The sequence below is a fragment of the Lotus japonicus genome, chromosome 2, assembly GCF_012489685.1.
Source record: "Lotus japonicus ecotype B-129 chromosome 2, LjGifu_v1.2".
Lineage (NCBI taxonomy): Eukaryota > Viridiplantae > Streptophyta > Magnoliopsida > Fabales > Fabaceae > Lotus > Lotus japonicus.
Window position 1 is genome coordinate 59,152,616 of NC_080042.1, and position 13,903 is coordinate 59,166,518.

Sequence of the window (13,903 nt, forward strand, 5' to 3'; positions counted from 1 at the left end):
CTATCTTGTCCAATCCTATCCAAGAGGCAGATCCCTTAGTTCAACAAGCTCACCCTGTCCCTGACCAACAAGAGCCCATTCAACCAGACCCTGAACCTGAACAATCAGTGTCTAACCAATCCTCGGTTAGATCACCTCACCCTCTGGTTGACCCTTCAGACCCTCACCTTGGAACCTCTGAACCCAATGCTCCCATGATTAACATTGGTTCTCCACAAGGTGCCTCTGAAGCCCATAGCAGCAATCACCCAGCCTCTCCTGAACCCAACCTCTCCATAATTCCCTACACTCACCTTCAACCCACATCTCTCTCTGAGTGCATCAATATCTTCTATCATGAAGCCTCTTTGAGGCTCCGCAATGTGCACGGTCAGACTGATCTCAGTGAGAATGCTGAAAATGTGGCTGATGAGTGGAACCATCTGAGCACTTGGCTAGTGGCTCAAGTTCCAATTATGATGCAGCACCTGCATGCAGAGGGCAGTCAGAGCATTGAGGCTGCAAAGCAAAGGCTTGCTAGGAGAGTGGCTCTTCACGAACTAGAACAGAGAAATAAGCTTCTTGAAGCTATTGAAGAAGCCAAGAGACAGAAAGAACAGGCAGAAGAAGCTGCACGTCAAGCAGCAGCTCAAGCTGAACAAGCCAGACTTGAGGCAGAGCGTCTTGAAGCTGAGGCTGAGGCAGAGCAACTTGCGCCCGTTGTATTTACTCCTGCTGCTTCTGCTTCCATTCCAGATCCTCAAGCTGCACGGAATGTTCCTTCCAGTTCTTCTCAGCCAAGCTCTTCCAGACTCGACATCATGGAACAACGTCTTGACACTCATGAATCCATGCTGATTGAGATGAAGCAAATGATGATGGAACTTCTGCGACGCACTGACAAACCTTAGTTTAGGATCTCTTCTTTTTCCTTCTTTTTATTTAACGTTATTTTATTCAAACTCTGTTTCTTTTTATTTGCTTATTCTATTCTATTCGTTTGTGATTATATATGCATATCCTTATATATATTTGTGTCACATATGTTTGCAAAAATCTCGTTTTCCTCATAATTGTTCTATGTTTACATCATATTTCTTTACATCATATAATCTAGAATGGAGGATCCCTCCTCATTCTTCTGCACTCCTGGCGCTGCTCTGACCTATCCTTCTCCAGACGCTCCAGTTCATGCTGAATGTTGCTGAGCCTGATCTTTAGCTCATCCCTCTCCAGAATCTCTTCTGAAGTCTTGAGCTTCTCTTCCAAACTCTCTTTCTCTTCCAGCAGCTTGAGTTCAAGCCGGCTGAGTTCCTGCACTTCCTCCACGAAGGCAAGAAATTCCTTAAGGTCTCTCTCCAACTCTGGACGCAGGTCCTCTTCCAGAAGTGTTCGTGTCAGCTCCTCGATGGTAGTTGCACCCTCTGGATGCCTGATGTTTAGGAACAAGTCCTCTTCAAAGGCCTTCTTCCTCAGCTCTTCTAGTGCTACGTTGTATGATGCCATATTTTTTTACTAAAAATTATTCGAGGTGTGAAGCTTACCTTTCTCTCCAACGCTTTTTATAGGCTTCACTTTCTCTCTGAAAGTTAATGCTCTTACAGTTTCTCGAGGTTAAGTTCTTGGTAACTGACCCTTCTATTTACTCACTTGACCGGTGGTAAACGTTCATCCCTTGCATTAACTCTTCTATTTATTTTCGCCTGACTCTGATTCTTACATCATTTTCATTTTCTTTAAACTTAGACCTTCTCTAAGGGGGAGTACCTTGTACTTCAAGCTAAGTTTTTCACACCCCAGGCTTTTTGCTTATGACAAAAAGGGGGAGTAAACCCAGTTTTTGATGTGTAAGATGTGTTTAGTGTGATTTATTTTTCTTTTGGAGATTTTAAGAATTCCACCTTCATGACCATAGATGTGTCACTGGGCAAATACAAGGAATACATTTCACTTCTTCTGAAGTAATTATAAGTTGGCTCTGATACCCAAGACTCTGATACCTTGTCCATGACTCTGATCACTTATGCGCTCTGATTATTCGTTTTTCATCTATGTCATAAGTTTTTCACTCTTAACTCTTACATCATTTAGCTCAGAATCTAGACTTTACTAACGTTTTCATCAAGTATTAGATTCAGGGGGAGCTAAGCTCAGAATCAAGCAGTGACTTGAATTCAGAATGAGCAAGAAAAACTATTCACATCAGGATAAGTATTATTCTATATCTCTAAACTCTGAGTGAATTCAGTTTAATGTTTAAGAATTGTTCATCAAAAATCTTAGTTTTGTCATCATCAAAAAGGGGGAGATTGTAAGATCAAGTTTTGATCTAGTAGTACAACTCTATGTTTTGATGATTACAAGTTAACCTTTTGATATGAACAATTGTGGTACTCTAACGTGTTTTTCTGAGTGTGCTATTTACAGGCTCTGACCTCAACTCAATCTCACACAAATCAGAAGCACTGTGTATAAAGAGTGACCCAAGCAACGCTTTCGCATTCACCATGTTCAGTATGAACAGTGGAAAAGCTTCAGAAGTTCTGAAGCTATACAAACTCTGATGTGGACTCAGTCGCTAGAAGCTCTGAAGATCCAGAAGTTCTGATAACCAAGAAACACTGAAGGTTCAGATGTTCTGATGGTGTAGAAGACTCTGAAGATCCAGAAGCTGAATAGTGGAAACTCTGAAGTCCAGAAGCAAGAAACTCTGAAGGCCATGTTCTTCCCTCTGAGTTCAGAATCAGAAGATACAATGGTCAGAGGATCTGTGCTTTCCCTCTGACTCTGATCAACCGGCTTCACAAGTTCCAATATGAAGTATTCCTCTGATCAGAAGTCTCCTAGGTTAAAAGGTCAAGTCGCTATCCAAGTACAAAAGCAAGTGTACCTTCCTGACGACCTACCTAACGTTCTCAGCCACAGCAGAAGCTGGATTTTCCAGAACTGCCCTCCAACGGTAGCATTTCCCATGCAACGCTCAACCCTAATCCTTGGAGTATATATAGAGGCTGAAGATTGAAAGAAGCGGCTAAGAAACTAAGTTGAAGCAATACACGCGCAAGACATATTCAAAATATTCTAAGCCTTCTTTCATCTGAAATTCATTGTGTTTACTATTAGCTTTTTAGAAGCAATTTCTTTGTAAACAAGAACTTCATATACAGTTGTATAGTTTGCCTTTAGGAGATCAAGGTTGATCGGATCCTAGAGAAGACTAAGAGAGTGAATCTTAGTGGTGATTCCTTTAGGAGATCAAGGTTGATCGGATCCTAGAGAAGACTAAGAGAGTGAATCTTAGTGAGAGCTAAGTCAGTGTATTGTTAGTCACTTGTAGGTTTCAAGTGCAGTTGTAACGATTATCTGATTAGTGGATTGCCTTCATTCTAAGAAGGAAGAAATCACCTTAACGGGTGGACTGGATTAGCTTGAGGGATTTATCAAGTGAACCAGGATAAAATACTTGTGTGCTTTTCTATCTCTTATCTTTAGCACTTAAGTTCTCGAAAGATTTGTCAAAATCTTTAAGGTGGAAGTCTTGTTCTGAAAACGTTATTCAAACCCCCCCTTTCTACCGTTTTTCATACCTTCAACTTTTACTTCATGCCCACAAGGTAAAGAAAGCACCTCATGAGGCGAAGCAAAGGTCTCCTCCCTCACCCAAGCAACATCGAGAAAAACATCCAAAGCATCCTCCAAAGCTCACCTCCCCGAAGGCGAGGAACAAACCAACCCTGCGCTAACAGAATGCTCACAATTACAAGGACTAAAAGCATATTTAAACCTTACAAAAAAAAATGAAAAAGTAAATTAAATGTGTTATTAGTCATTTTTAGTGGTCAAAACTGAAGCAAATTTTCAGTACTACTGTAGTACTGACTCAGCACATCTCTCTAACAAGAACATATGGTTATAGCAAGAGAAGGAAGTTGGATAACTTTTAAAGGAGATAATACTTCTTTCTCTTTAATGCACAAGTCAATTTTACACAAGATCACTTATAAAAATTTAGTTTAACAAATTGATATGTGACTGCCTTTAATATAGGGTATCTGCAGGAAGACCCTTTGTTTCCCTTCTGTGGCCAACTTACATTTGCAGGCATCTTTCAAATACTATGGGGTAGAGAAGAAATTAACATGTGAAGTAAAAGAAGGTAGGGAATAAACACAAATAAACTAATTATTGTTTCTATTGACAAGAAATGGAAAAACACCATTCTTTGACTGGCATCTTTCAGGCAGGCCAACATTTCTTTGATGTCTGATGATTAATTTTGTTTGATCATTTGTCACCCTTGAGATGGTTATTAGGATGAGTTTCTTCGCCTTTTATGTTCTCCGTTCTCCAACAGGAATCCACTGGAGGAAGTTGATACTCATCTGGCTTCAAGGCCAAGGAAAAATCAGGCAATGTGGGTGCTGTTTCCATGATCCTGTAATGAAAAATGACAAGTTATGTTCTTATAGTCCTCTTGCTGACTGTTTATTAACCATAAATAGTTATGCAACAATTTCCTCATGTACTCTGGAAAGCTTACCTTTCATACGAATACAGATCACGGTTTATTCGCACCTTGCTTGAAGTATCCTTGGGGATTTTTTCAGACAGATATTTCATGGTCCCCCACAGTGGTGGATTTCTGCACCAAGACTTCCAGTTAGATGGGTTATAATAATACAGCACTAAACTCAGCAATAGTACTCTTCACTAAAAAAATGATAAGTACATCAAAACCACAGCCAATGAAATTTCTCAAGGAACCATAAAATGAAATAAAATCAACTTATCACTCAATCTCTCTTAATAAAGTATGTTAGAATAAAATATAAAACCATTCATGTGTCTTCATCCAATAGTATAAGCTTTTTGGATAATTAGTTGTTGACTAAGCGGAGAGTTCGATCTTTGTTGCCGTCATTATTCAAATAAAAAAAGTTGAATTTCAGCAAATGGTAGGTGAGAATGTGCATTGTCCACACTTCAAGGCCAATGGGCTCTCGCGTGAGGGGGCGTGTTAGAATAAAATATAAAATCATTCATGTGTTGATAGGTACTCACCTATTAGGTAGTTAGTTAGAAGGTAGTAATAAGGCATGTTGCCTATAAATAAGGGATTAGTGAACATTAGGGGTATCTTTGTATTCTCTTAGGAATTGGGTTTAGAGAGAGAAGTGGTTCTCTTTCTAGGGTTAGAGAGGGTGTTTGGCATCTCTCTCATGTATCTTTCCCCTAATCCCCAATTGGGAATTAGGGTTCTATCAATAAACTACTGCTAAATTTCTGAGTTCTATCATGTGTCTTCACCCAATAGCTTAAGTTTTTGGGATAATTGGTAGTTGACATAAAAAATCATCTGTCTTCACTTAGCATCTTGAGCTTTTGAGATAACCTGTTCATGTATCAGAAAAGCTATATCCAATTGTTTTAGAGTCACATCCTTGTCACCTCCATTCTTTCAATAAAAACAAAAGGTTGAATTTCAGCAAGAAATTAGGTAAGTCATTGTTCACGCTTCAAACCCAAGGAATCTTGTGATGGGGAGTATTACAAATATAAATAATTCATGCGTTTTCACTTAACAGTTTAACTTTTAAAGGTAATTAGTTCATGACAGAGGAAAAGGACGAAAATGGGAGTGCATTAAGAAATGATAGGTCATAATTTCAATTTTCATATTATCCAACCACAGCTCATGTCAGTATATGCTAAAACAATTTTACTTTATGAGGAGTGCCATTACATTTGACCGAAAGGAAGAATGATTTCTTTGATGATGTAAAAAAAATTTCCAGCAGTTGATTAGTTAATATAGTAAATAATGATGCCATACGATATTGCTAAAATATTGCAAGCCTTAAACACACACATACATTGACACAAACATTCTCACAGTGATCCTTCATAGCCAATGGGAGATTAGATAATCATTACCAAGTACCAACTTTAACCCAAATTATACTGAGTATGGTGAGGGAAAAATCATTTTTCTCACAGAGGTGAAATTAGGGAAAATAGTTTCAAAGGTAAGATACTAAAAGAAACTAAACATGACGGGGATGCCAAATACAAGGTGTTTCACAATTTCAATCAAATCAAGGGCAGAGAAACTTCTGTGGAACATAGTTTATTGTTCTTGGCAACAAAGAATGAATTTGAAAAATGCTCGATTTACAGATAGAATAGTTAATAATGTATAGATATTTAACCCAGAAAACCTATATCATTAACTAAGGAATTCTGGCAGAATGCATCATTTGCAAAAGGCAAAAGAGCATCACATGCCCAAAGAGTGTATGCTTTATATATGGACTCCAAGTCTCTTATTAAAAAAAAAAATCAACACTGGCATAAAATATGAAGCTATTAAAATGACTTCAAAATTCACTAGCTAGACTGCAATTTTTTCCATAAATCGCCTTTCTTAAATAGAAACTGAACCCACCGTTATCTGAAGTATTATATTATAATGAGAAGACATAAAACATTAAAATGACAAATGGTATTACAGTATTTTTTGCATACACAATCACATAGGTATGTGCATTCAAGGTTTTTAAGTATTTCCCTGCTTGTGCCAATCAGCAGAAATTGTCACATCTACAAGGTTAATGGAAATTAACACATATATACTGAGTAGTCACTAGCCACTACCAACTTCAACTGCTGAAGGTAATTACAACTAATGATGGTATCACATTATTTTGAAAAACATATAACTTATACCATACTGTTGGTTCAGAGAGTTTTGAATAAAGAAAGTAAAAATTTGTTTTCTTGAGGCAAATAACAACATAGCAATACATAAAAGGGAAGACAATGGCTAACCTTGATAATGGAGGTGCCATGTTGAATGCCTCACAAAACTTCTTGCTTTCTTTGAAATATTCATCTGCTGCTTGCAAAGCAGCTACAGCCATCCCATGAGATTTCTCAGTATTTCCCTCATCAAGAATCAAGCCATGATAATAATACGCTGCAGCCTGGTAAGTCATAACAACAAACACATAAATCCATATAACTTGCTTCTTCTGAAAGCATCTCTTGTACAAATTCCTGAATTATATACGAATGTGCTGAAAGCAGGAGAAAGCATATATGTCTGTACTTTGGTGTTCGTGGCATCTAATAAAATTATGGGTATAAATAGCAAGAAAAACATCAAATTACTTAAGCATTTACAATCACGCCCGAGCTACCGTTAAAGTATTTAGTCGATTATTTCAGTAACCAAGCTGAATCCTAAAATCTAAGTAAATTCTAACCATGCATGGATGGTCATTAAAAGTAATTTTAATATCACAAGACCATTCATCTTTTGATCTAATGATCACGATTTACTCATTAATCTCACATAAAGGTTGCCTTTCAAAAGAAAAAATTCACATAAAGGCTCTATCACATGATACGCACACGCGAGCACTCATACACATTATCATTCCCTAGCAGAAAAAATTATACTACTTCTTCCAGACTCTGCAGACTCGTGCATAATATACATGCATACTATTGACCTGATAAGCATAATGAAATAGTTCCCAGGGACTCTAAAGTCTTAAAACAATTACTAAATTACCTAAAATATATCATACAAGTTGCAACTTATATGTGATATGATATTATTCTGCAAGAATATTAAAAGGGATTTGGATTTTATTAATAGCATTGGTAAGAGATCTGATCATCCTTCTCTGTCACAACATTAGCAACAGCTTGGGGAAATAATTTACTACACTTCAGCAACTAACACAAAGCATGTACATTATAAACAATTAATCAAATATCTCGTTAGCCAGTTCACCCTGAAATTGGACTCTTAAGAAACACAGATTCAATCGCCTTAACTTCTCACTTTTCTACACAAATCAATATTTAATCTTGGACATGCGAAGGAAAATTGATTATGCAAACAACTTGATACTTTCATCCACATTTCTTTGTATAAGGTAATCAATAAACCAAAAAATCCATCTCTGCTCATATTAGTATGCAGTAGGACATGACAATTAGATACCAAAATGCATATAACTGGTGAAAAGGCATACCTTTGCTTCAACATATTTCCATTTCACAAAATGACGATGTTTTTCACCCCAACCATTTACTAACGGAAGGTTCGTAATGTTATCTTGAGCCTGTAAAACAAACAGTGACTCAGAGTAATGTATGTTGAACAAATGCAACCATGTTAACTTACTCATGCACTCATTCATACATAGGACACACCACAAACAGAGATATAGAGTTGAAATAAATGTATATCTTAGGGAGGGAAATGTTATCAAAACAGTACTAATCAAAGAGAAAGTGAGAAACAAGTTAGATATCCCATGGGAAATGCAGGATATAACCAAAAAACAGGAACAATTCCCCAGTGAGAAAACAGTAAAGTGTAGATCCCATTAGGAACAAGTTATTACACCTGTTGCCAACATTTCACCATCTCACATGCTAGTCTACGCTTAACTGCAAGAGTGGCTTTGGCACTATCAATTGCCATTCCAAGTTGTATATCTACACCCTGAAAAAAGAAAGGGAAGAAATAAACAAATAAAAATCCAAAATAGATATGAACGAGAGCAAAGGTATCTATATATTGAACATTCCCCATCTCAAATCCTCTATACAATATCAGTACAGTTACACAATAACTAACGGTTTCAAATCACACAAATTCTTAAATTAGGCAGTTCACCATTAGACCCAAAAGGCTGAAACACCTTAACAAAACTACAATAGTTGAAACAAACCTATAGGAACTAAACTATACCGGAGGGAACAAAAAGGAGCTGGCACCGCATAAGCTCCCAATTTTTAATCCCTTTTATAACTTTGACTTTCACTCTCAAGGAATAAATACATCGTAAATACCAAGGAACTAACATAAGAGTTTGAGTTGAAATCTAGTGGATCCACTGTTTTCTTCTACCTTTCATATCAATTCATTCTTTAGTTTTTTTATGAGAACAAAGTCAGCTAGTAAGAGACTTGAAGGTCAAATATATTGTTTCAGATTCAGTTATTTGGTATGCAATAAAAAAGATCACTTACTAGGCAGCCCTCTGAGTAAAAATAGGACACATTCATACCTACTTTAGACAAGTTCTGCATTTTTCTTGAAGAAGAAAGCTATGTAGGATCTAAATGACCAATAAAGCTAAAAACAGCTCTGCTTTTAATCTAGACAATCAAACTGTAAGACTTGTAACAGATTTTCAGGGTGATTTTTAGTCGAATGGCCCACAGATCAATAGTGGAAGTGTTTCATGGCAAGCCAGTCTCTGGATTGATTGGTTAAAACTTTTGCAATAAGAACCTCTTTGATCCTAATAGCTGTTTGAATACTCACCCTAACTATTTGAGAAGATAAGTAGACAACAAATTTGCCATGTTAATCAAACATTTGTTTTAGCTGTTATTAATAAATAAGATAAATGACTTCATTTAATTGGTCCATACAAAAGAAACATTCATACCTGTCCTAATGCTTGTAGACTTAGTGCTCGAAGAACTCCTTCTGATAGGTCTACTGGTAAATTTCTTCTGAAATTAGAACCAAATTAATAAACATAAAAAGAATGTAGACGGCTATTAAGATTACAGAAAAACTCAAACAGTCAAAACTAATTGAATACGTCAGATATGTACAAACCTGAGTTCTGCAGGTAACTGTGGAAGAACATGTTTGACAGCACAATCTAGATATCCAGCAGCCTTTAAAAAGATATCAATAGCAGCTCGTCTGCTTTCTGTTAGTAGATAATAAAAGCTTAACTTTAATATATAAGGTACGATATACATTTGGATTGGGGCAACAATTAAAAAACAAACAAACAAACTATTGCAGTGTGCAAGACAATATAGAATATTTTTGCTAATTAATTAGCCATTATAATATAGAACCAGCAGATGCGGAAAAAATTACTATATACTAATATTAACAAGATGAATTTGTAAACATTACACGTGCAGTGCATGTATCTTGCCCTAATTATAGAAAGAGTCAACCAAACATGACAGTAGAAAGAAAGAACAAACAAAGAAAAGGATAAAATGACCTTTTGTCAGACATCAAGTAGAAATATTAGAAATTAGCAATTAGTAGTAATTAAAAAACTATTTCTAGCCAGTTTTTGTAAATTAATAAAAAGAAAGATAATCTAAATTATAAATATCAAGTGAAGGGTTCACATAATTGATGTTCTATAGTATACATACAAAAACTCATCGACTTCACCCCTTCCCCCCCCCCCCTCGACACACACACACGATGAGAGACAGAGAGAAGAAACAAGATTACTTGAAACCGCCAAAAATATTTCACAAGTGTATCACTATTTATCTGTAGAAGAACAAAGAGTTACTGGAAGGAGTGTCTAAAATTGGAGGACTAGACTAATCTACTCCAATGTGCTTAGCTGTTTAATATAATAAGCAATTAGAGATTCAGGGATAGGGAAAAAATTTGTTTACATGTACCCTAGGACTTTATACTTGAATACGAAACGAACCTCAATAAAACAGAAAGAGAACCCGGAAGGAAGTTAATCTTTTTTGTAGTATTCCTTACCTTCTGATACTTTCAGCTGATATCCATCACTGGATGATCTCGGAAGCAGTAACAAATTAGCCTGTAATAGTAATAGCATTGACATCAAGTGCAAAACTGATAACACCTCATACCAAGCAGTAGACATGGTTGTTTCCTGTAAGTGCCAATCACCCCACACCATAAAGCATGGAAGTAATGGGAACAAATTGGTCAGCACTCTTCAAGATAGAAAGTAACTTCAAATCAAATCTAGAAACATGCATGAATTTACTAAAAGAATAAGGGGAGTTACCTCTTTATCATCCTCTTGATTAACCCAAGAAAATTGTATTTTGTACTGTAAATGGATTCCTACAACAAAAAGTTAGGTAGTAATAATCAATACTTGTCATATAGAGAGCACACATCACATACTAAGGGGCTAACATAGCTTTACCATCTTTAACTAATCCCAGAAGAACTGGCAAGTAATCTTCAAGAGCCTGCAGAAGATCAGCCAGTATTGAACCTCCTGCAGATGAAATAACATGACACCAATGCATCCATAAATTAAGTAACTTAAGTATCATAAAATAATTTTATTGTTACTAACACTAACCATGATGGGTAGTACTTTTTCTTTTTGTTCTCGTAATTGTAGGACCTTCTTGGCTAGCCATTACAACTATACGCGTTCTAAGTGCAGATAGGCGTTCCACGATATTCTTGGACAAATAATCACCAAGTGGCTGAGCAAAATCAACAGTTTTAGGAATTCTAAGACCGGGAACATATACTGAAACTTCCCCAATACTCCCCGGCTTCCTTCTATTTTCACCAGAGTCCTTTGGAGTTGACACCAGGCAGCCCATGGCTGAATGCTGCTGGTACGAAATAAGATACAGCAAGTCACCTCAAGAATCTCACTATTTCAGTGAGTATAGTGAGTTTCTATCGTCTCTGAAATCAAGATGTACAAACTTAACAATAAAGTGCTGGGGATACAGTTCCTCCAAGTGACAAAAATGTTGATTCATGGTATTAAAGTTCTAAGACTTTAGAGAACACTTACAAGGAAGCTGAGAGATTATCACTAAAAAGCCATTAACATGACTAATTAAATGCCAAGTGGCCAACCAACTAAAAAGTGGTACTGGTAGTAGGTTATTCACGAGCAGCATTACATTCAACTTGTAGTGGCACTTTCCACATTATTTAAAAACTGACAAATATTTTATTTAGTACCATTATTTTCATACCCTTTTTTGAGCTGTTTTCAGCAGCATTAATTATTCTCCCTTTTTTATCCACTTCCTCATAAGCTAAAAAGCCTCATAATCTTAAACCTAAATTAAAAATAAGCAACAAAAGATTTATTTAACTAACAAACCTTGTCCTTTTGCCCTGGTTGTTAACTGGTCAAGTCAAAAGTTATAGTATTCTCTGCACAAAAAATTCACATGCAGAGACCTTGAGGTTGAGAAAGAAATAGAGATAATTAATAAAAGTAACAATATCACAAGAACAGCATGAGATATGACAAGTGATGTCCGTGTCAGCATTTAACTGTGGCAACAAGAGAAAAGGCTTCAAAGAGTTCCATCATGCTTACACGGTTATAACACTTAAAGGTAAAGTAACTTCAAGTAAAAGTTTTCAGATTGCATATTTCAACAAGAAATCAGCTGAAACTCGGAAAAGAAGGACAATTGTGAGTAAAGGATGTCCAAAAAGAAATCCAAAACAACTAAACAAGCAACACTTGTGGAATCACAAAAAAAAAAAAAAACAAGCAACACTTGCACTCATGTATCTTTCTCCCTCGTGTGCCAATTCATGAAAAAACATGTTTGTTGGCAGCTACAGAAACAAAACAAAAAGAAAAAAATGACCCGTAAAACCAACAATGTTCCAGAAATGAACAATTCAAATTTCAAAACTTATTTTAAAAATTGAGAAAAAATTGCTCCATTGGTTTGATGAAAACACACAAAAAGCTTGAATTTCACAGAATATGAACTACAAACCCAAACAACCCTTTTCCAAATATACCCAAGTGCCAAATTTGAACTGAATTTCCAACAAGGGTAAATCCAAAACAGTACCAACCCAAAAGAAGCTATAAAAATAAAATCTTTTCAAGAAGGACAATTTGCAAAACATTTCATTTCTTCCAAGCCTTAAAAACTTATCACTTCAAACAAAACAAAAAAGAAACAGGAACAATCAAAACCATGCACAGAAGAAATCAGAATCACATGCTAACGGGTGTTTTACCTTGAGAGCAGCAAAGTGGTAGCAAATTCAGGGAGCAGAGGCATTCAATTGAAAGCACTTTCTCAGAAGTGATTCAATTGAGAATCAACAAAAGCAGAGAATTTGAGAGCTTCCCAGAAGATTAGCTCCTTGAAAATGAAGATTTTGAGAACCAGAACTCCAAAAGAATGGGACTCAACACAAAGCTATTGCTTCAAAGAGAGACCCTCAGAGACAGAGACACAGACAGAGTCATTCGTGGAAACAAAAATAGATAAATACACATTGGTCTTTTTTATTCCCATTTTTAAATGGCGCCTAATTCAACTCAGTTATTTACCTTATTTATTTATGTATCACTTTCTTTGAATGATACTTAGCCACCTAAGTAGGTGATTCCTCAAGTGGGTGCTGTTTGATTTATTTAGGTATAATTTTGGTACTTTTAATTTGGATCGAATGAATGGAATAAAAATACTCATAACTACTAGATTTATAAAATTATTTTTCAACCTCTGCCTATAATCTATAATGTTATATATTCATATAAATATTATTTTACTCGACCCTTGAGGAGTGGATAATTTTGCTTCAATTATCGATAAAGTTAACTCTCGCCTAGCTTCTTGGAAGAATAGGTTGCTGAGTAGAGGAGGTCGGTTGTATTTGGCTAAATCAGTGTTTGACATCTTTTCCAGTTTATTCTAAGACTCTTTGGCTTGCGGAATCTGTGTGTGAGTTTGTTGATAAAAATATTCGCAATTGTATATGAGCTAAGGGAGGACAGACGCGCAGTTGGCATTTAGTTCCTTGGTGTGAGGTCTCATGCCCTAAGGAGAGTGGTGACCTTGGTCTTCGGAGTACTCGCCTCAATAGCATAGCCATGCTTGGTAAACTTGTGGAGAACCTCCTCCGTGATAGGGGAAAATTCTGGGTGCGGGTACTTTCTCATAAATATTTGTCTAATGAGTTGGTGCTTGCAGGTATATATAAGCGAGGTGATTCGTACATATGGAAGGGCATTGTGAATGCAAAGGATCGGGTCATGCATGGCTTCGGTGTGCAACTTGGAGATGGTAGTTCCACCTTTTGGTATGATGACGAGCTTGGGTCTGGCAAGCTTTGCATGCGTGTCCC

At 36.5% G+C, this 13,903-nt stretch overlaps 1 protein-coding gene across 2 annotated transcripts; it reads right to left on the minus strand.

The window, feature by feature from the left end:
• Positions 1 to 3,908: 3,908 nt before the first annotated feature.
• LOC130738566 (uncharacterized) lies at positions 3,909 to 13,046 on the minus strand. 2 transcript variants are annotated; one of them, XM_057590594.1, is made up of 13 exons: positions 12,788 to 13,046; positions 11,901 to 11,953; positions 11,130 to 11,391; positions 10,968 to 11,042; positions 10,824 to 10,882; positions 10,550 to 10,685; positions 9,632 to 9,728; positions 9,456 to 9,522; positions 8,402 to 8,500; positions 8,025 to 8,114; positions 6,808 to 6,962; positions 4,520 to 4,621; positions 3,909 to 4,414 (listed from the first exon to the last, which is right to left on the minus strand). In XM_057590594.1, exons 3-13 carry the CDS (start codon positions 11,380 to 11,382, stop codon positions 4,264 to 4,266), a joined length of 1,284 nt encoding a protein of 427 aa, XP_057446577.1. In that variant the 5' UTR covers positions 11,383 to 11,391; positions 11,901 to 11,953; positions 12,788 to 13,046; the 3' UTR covers positions 3,909 to 4,263. The 2 variants fall into 2 exon arrangements, with proteins under 2 accessions (XP_057446577.1, XP_057446576.1); XM_057590593.1 differs by having other exon boundaries at positions 11,130 to 11,470.
• Between the last annotated feature and the right edge of the window lie 857 nt (positions 13,047 to 13,903).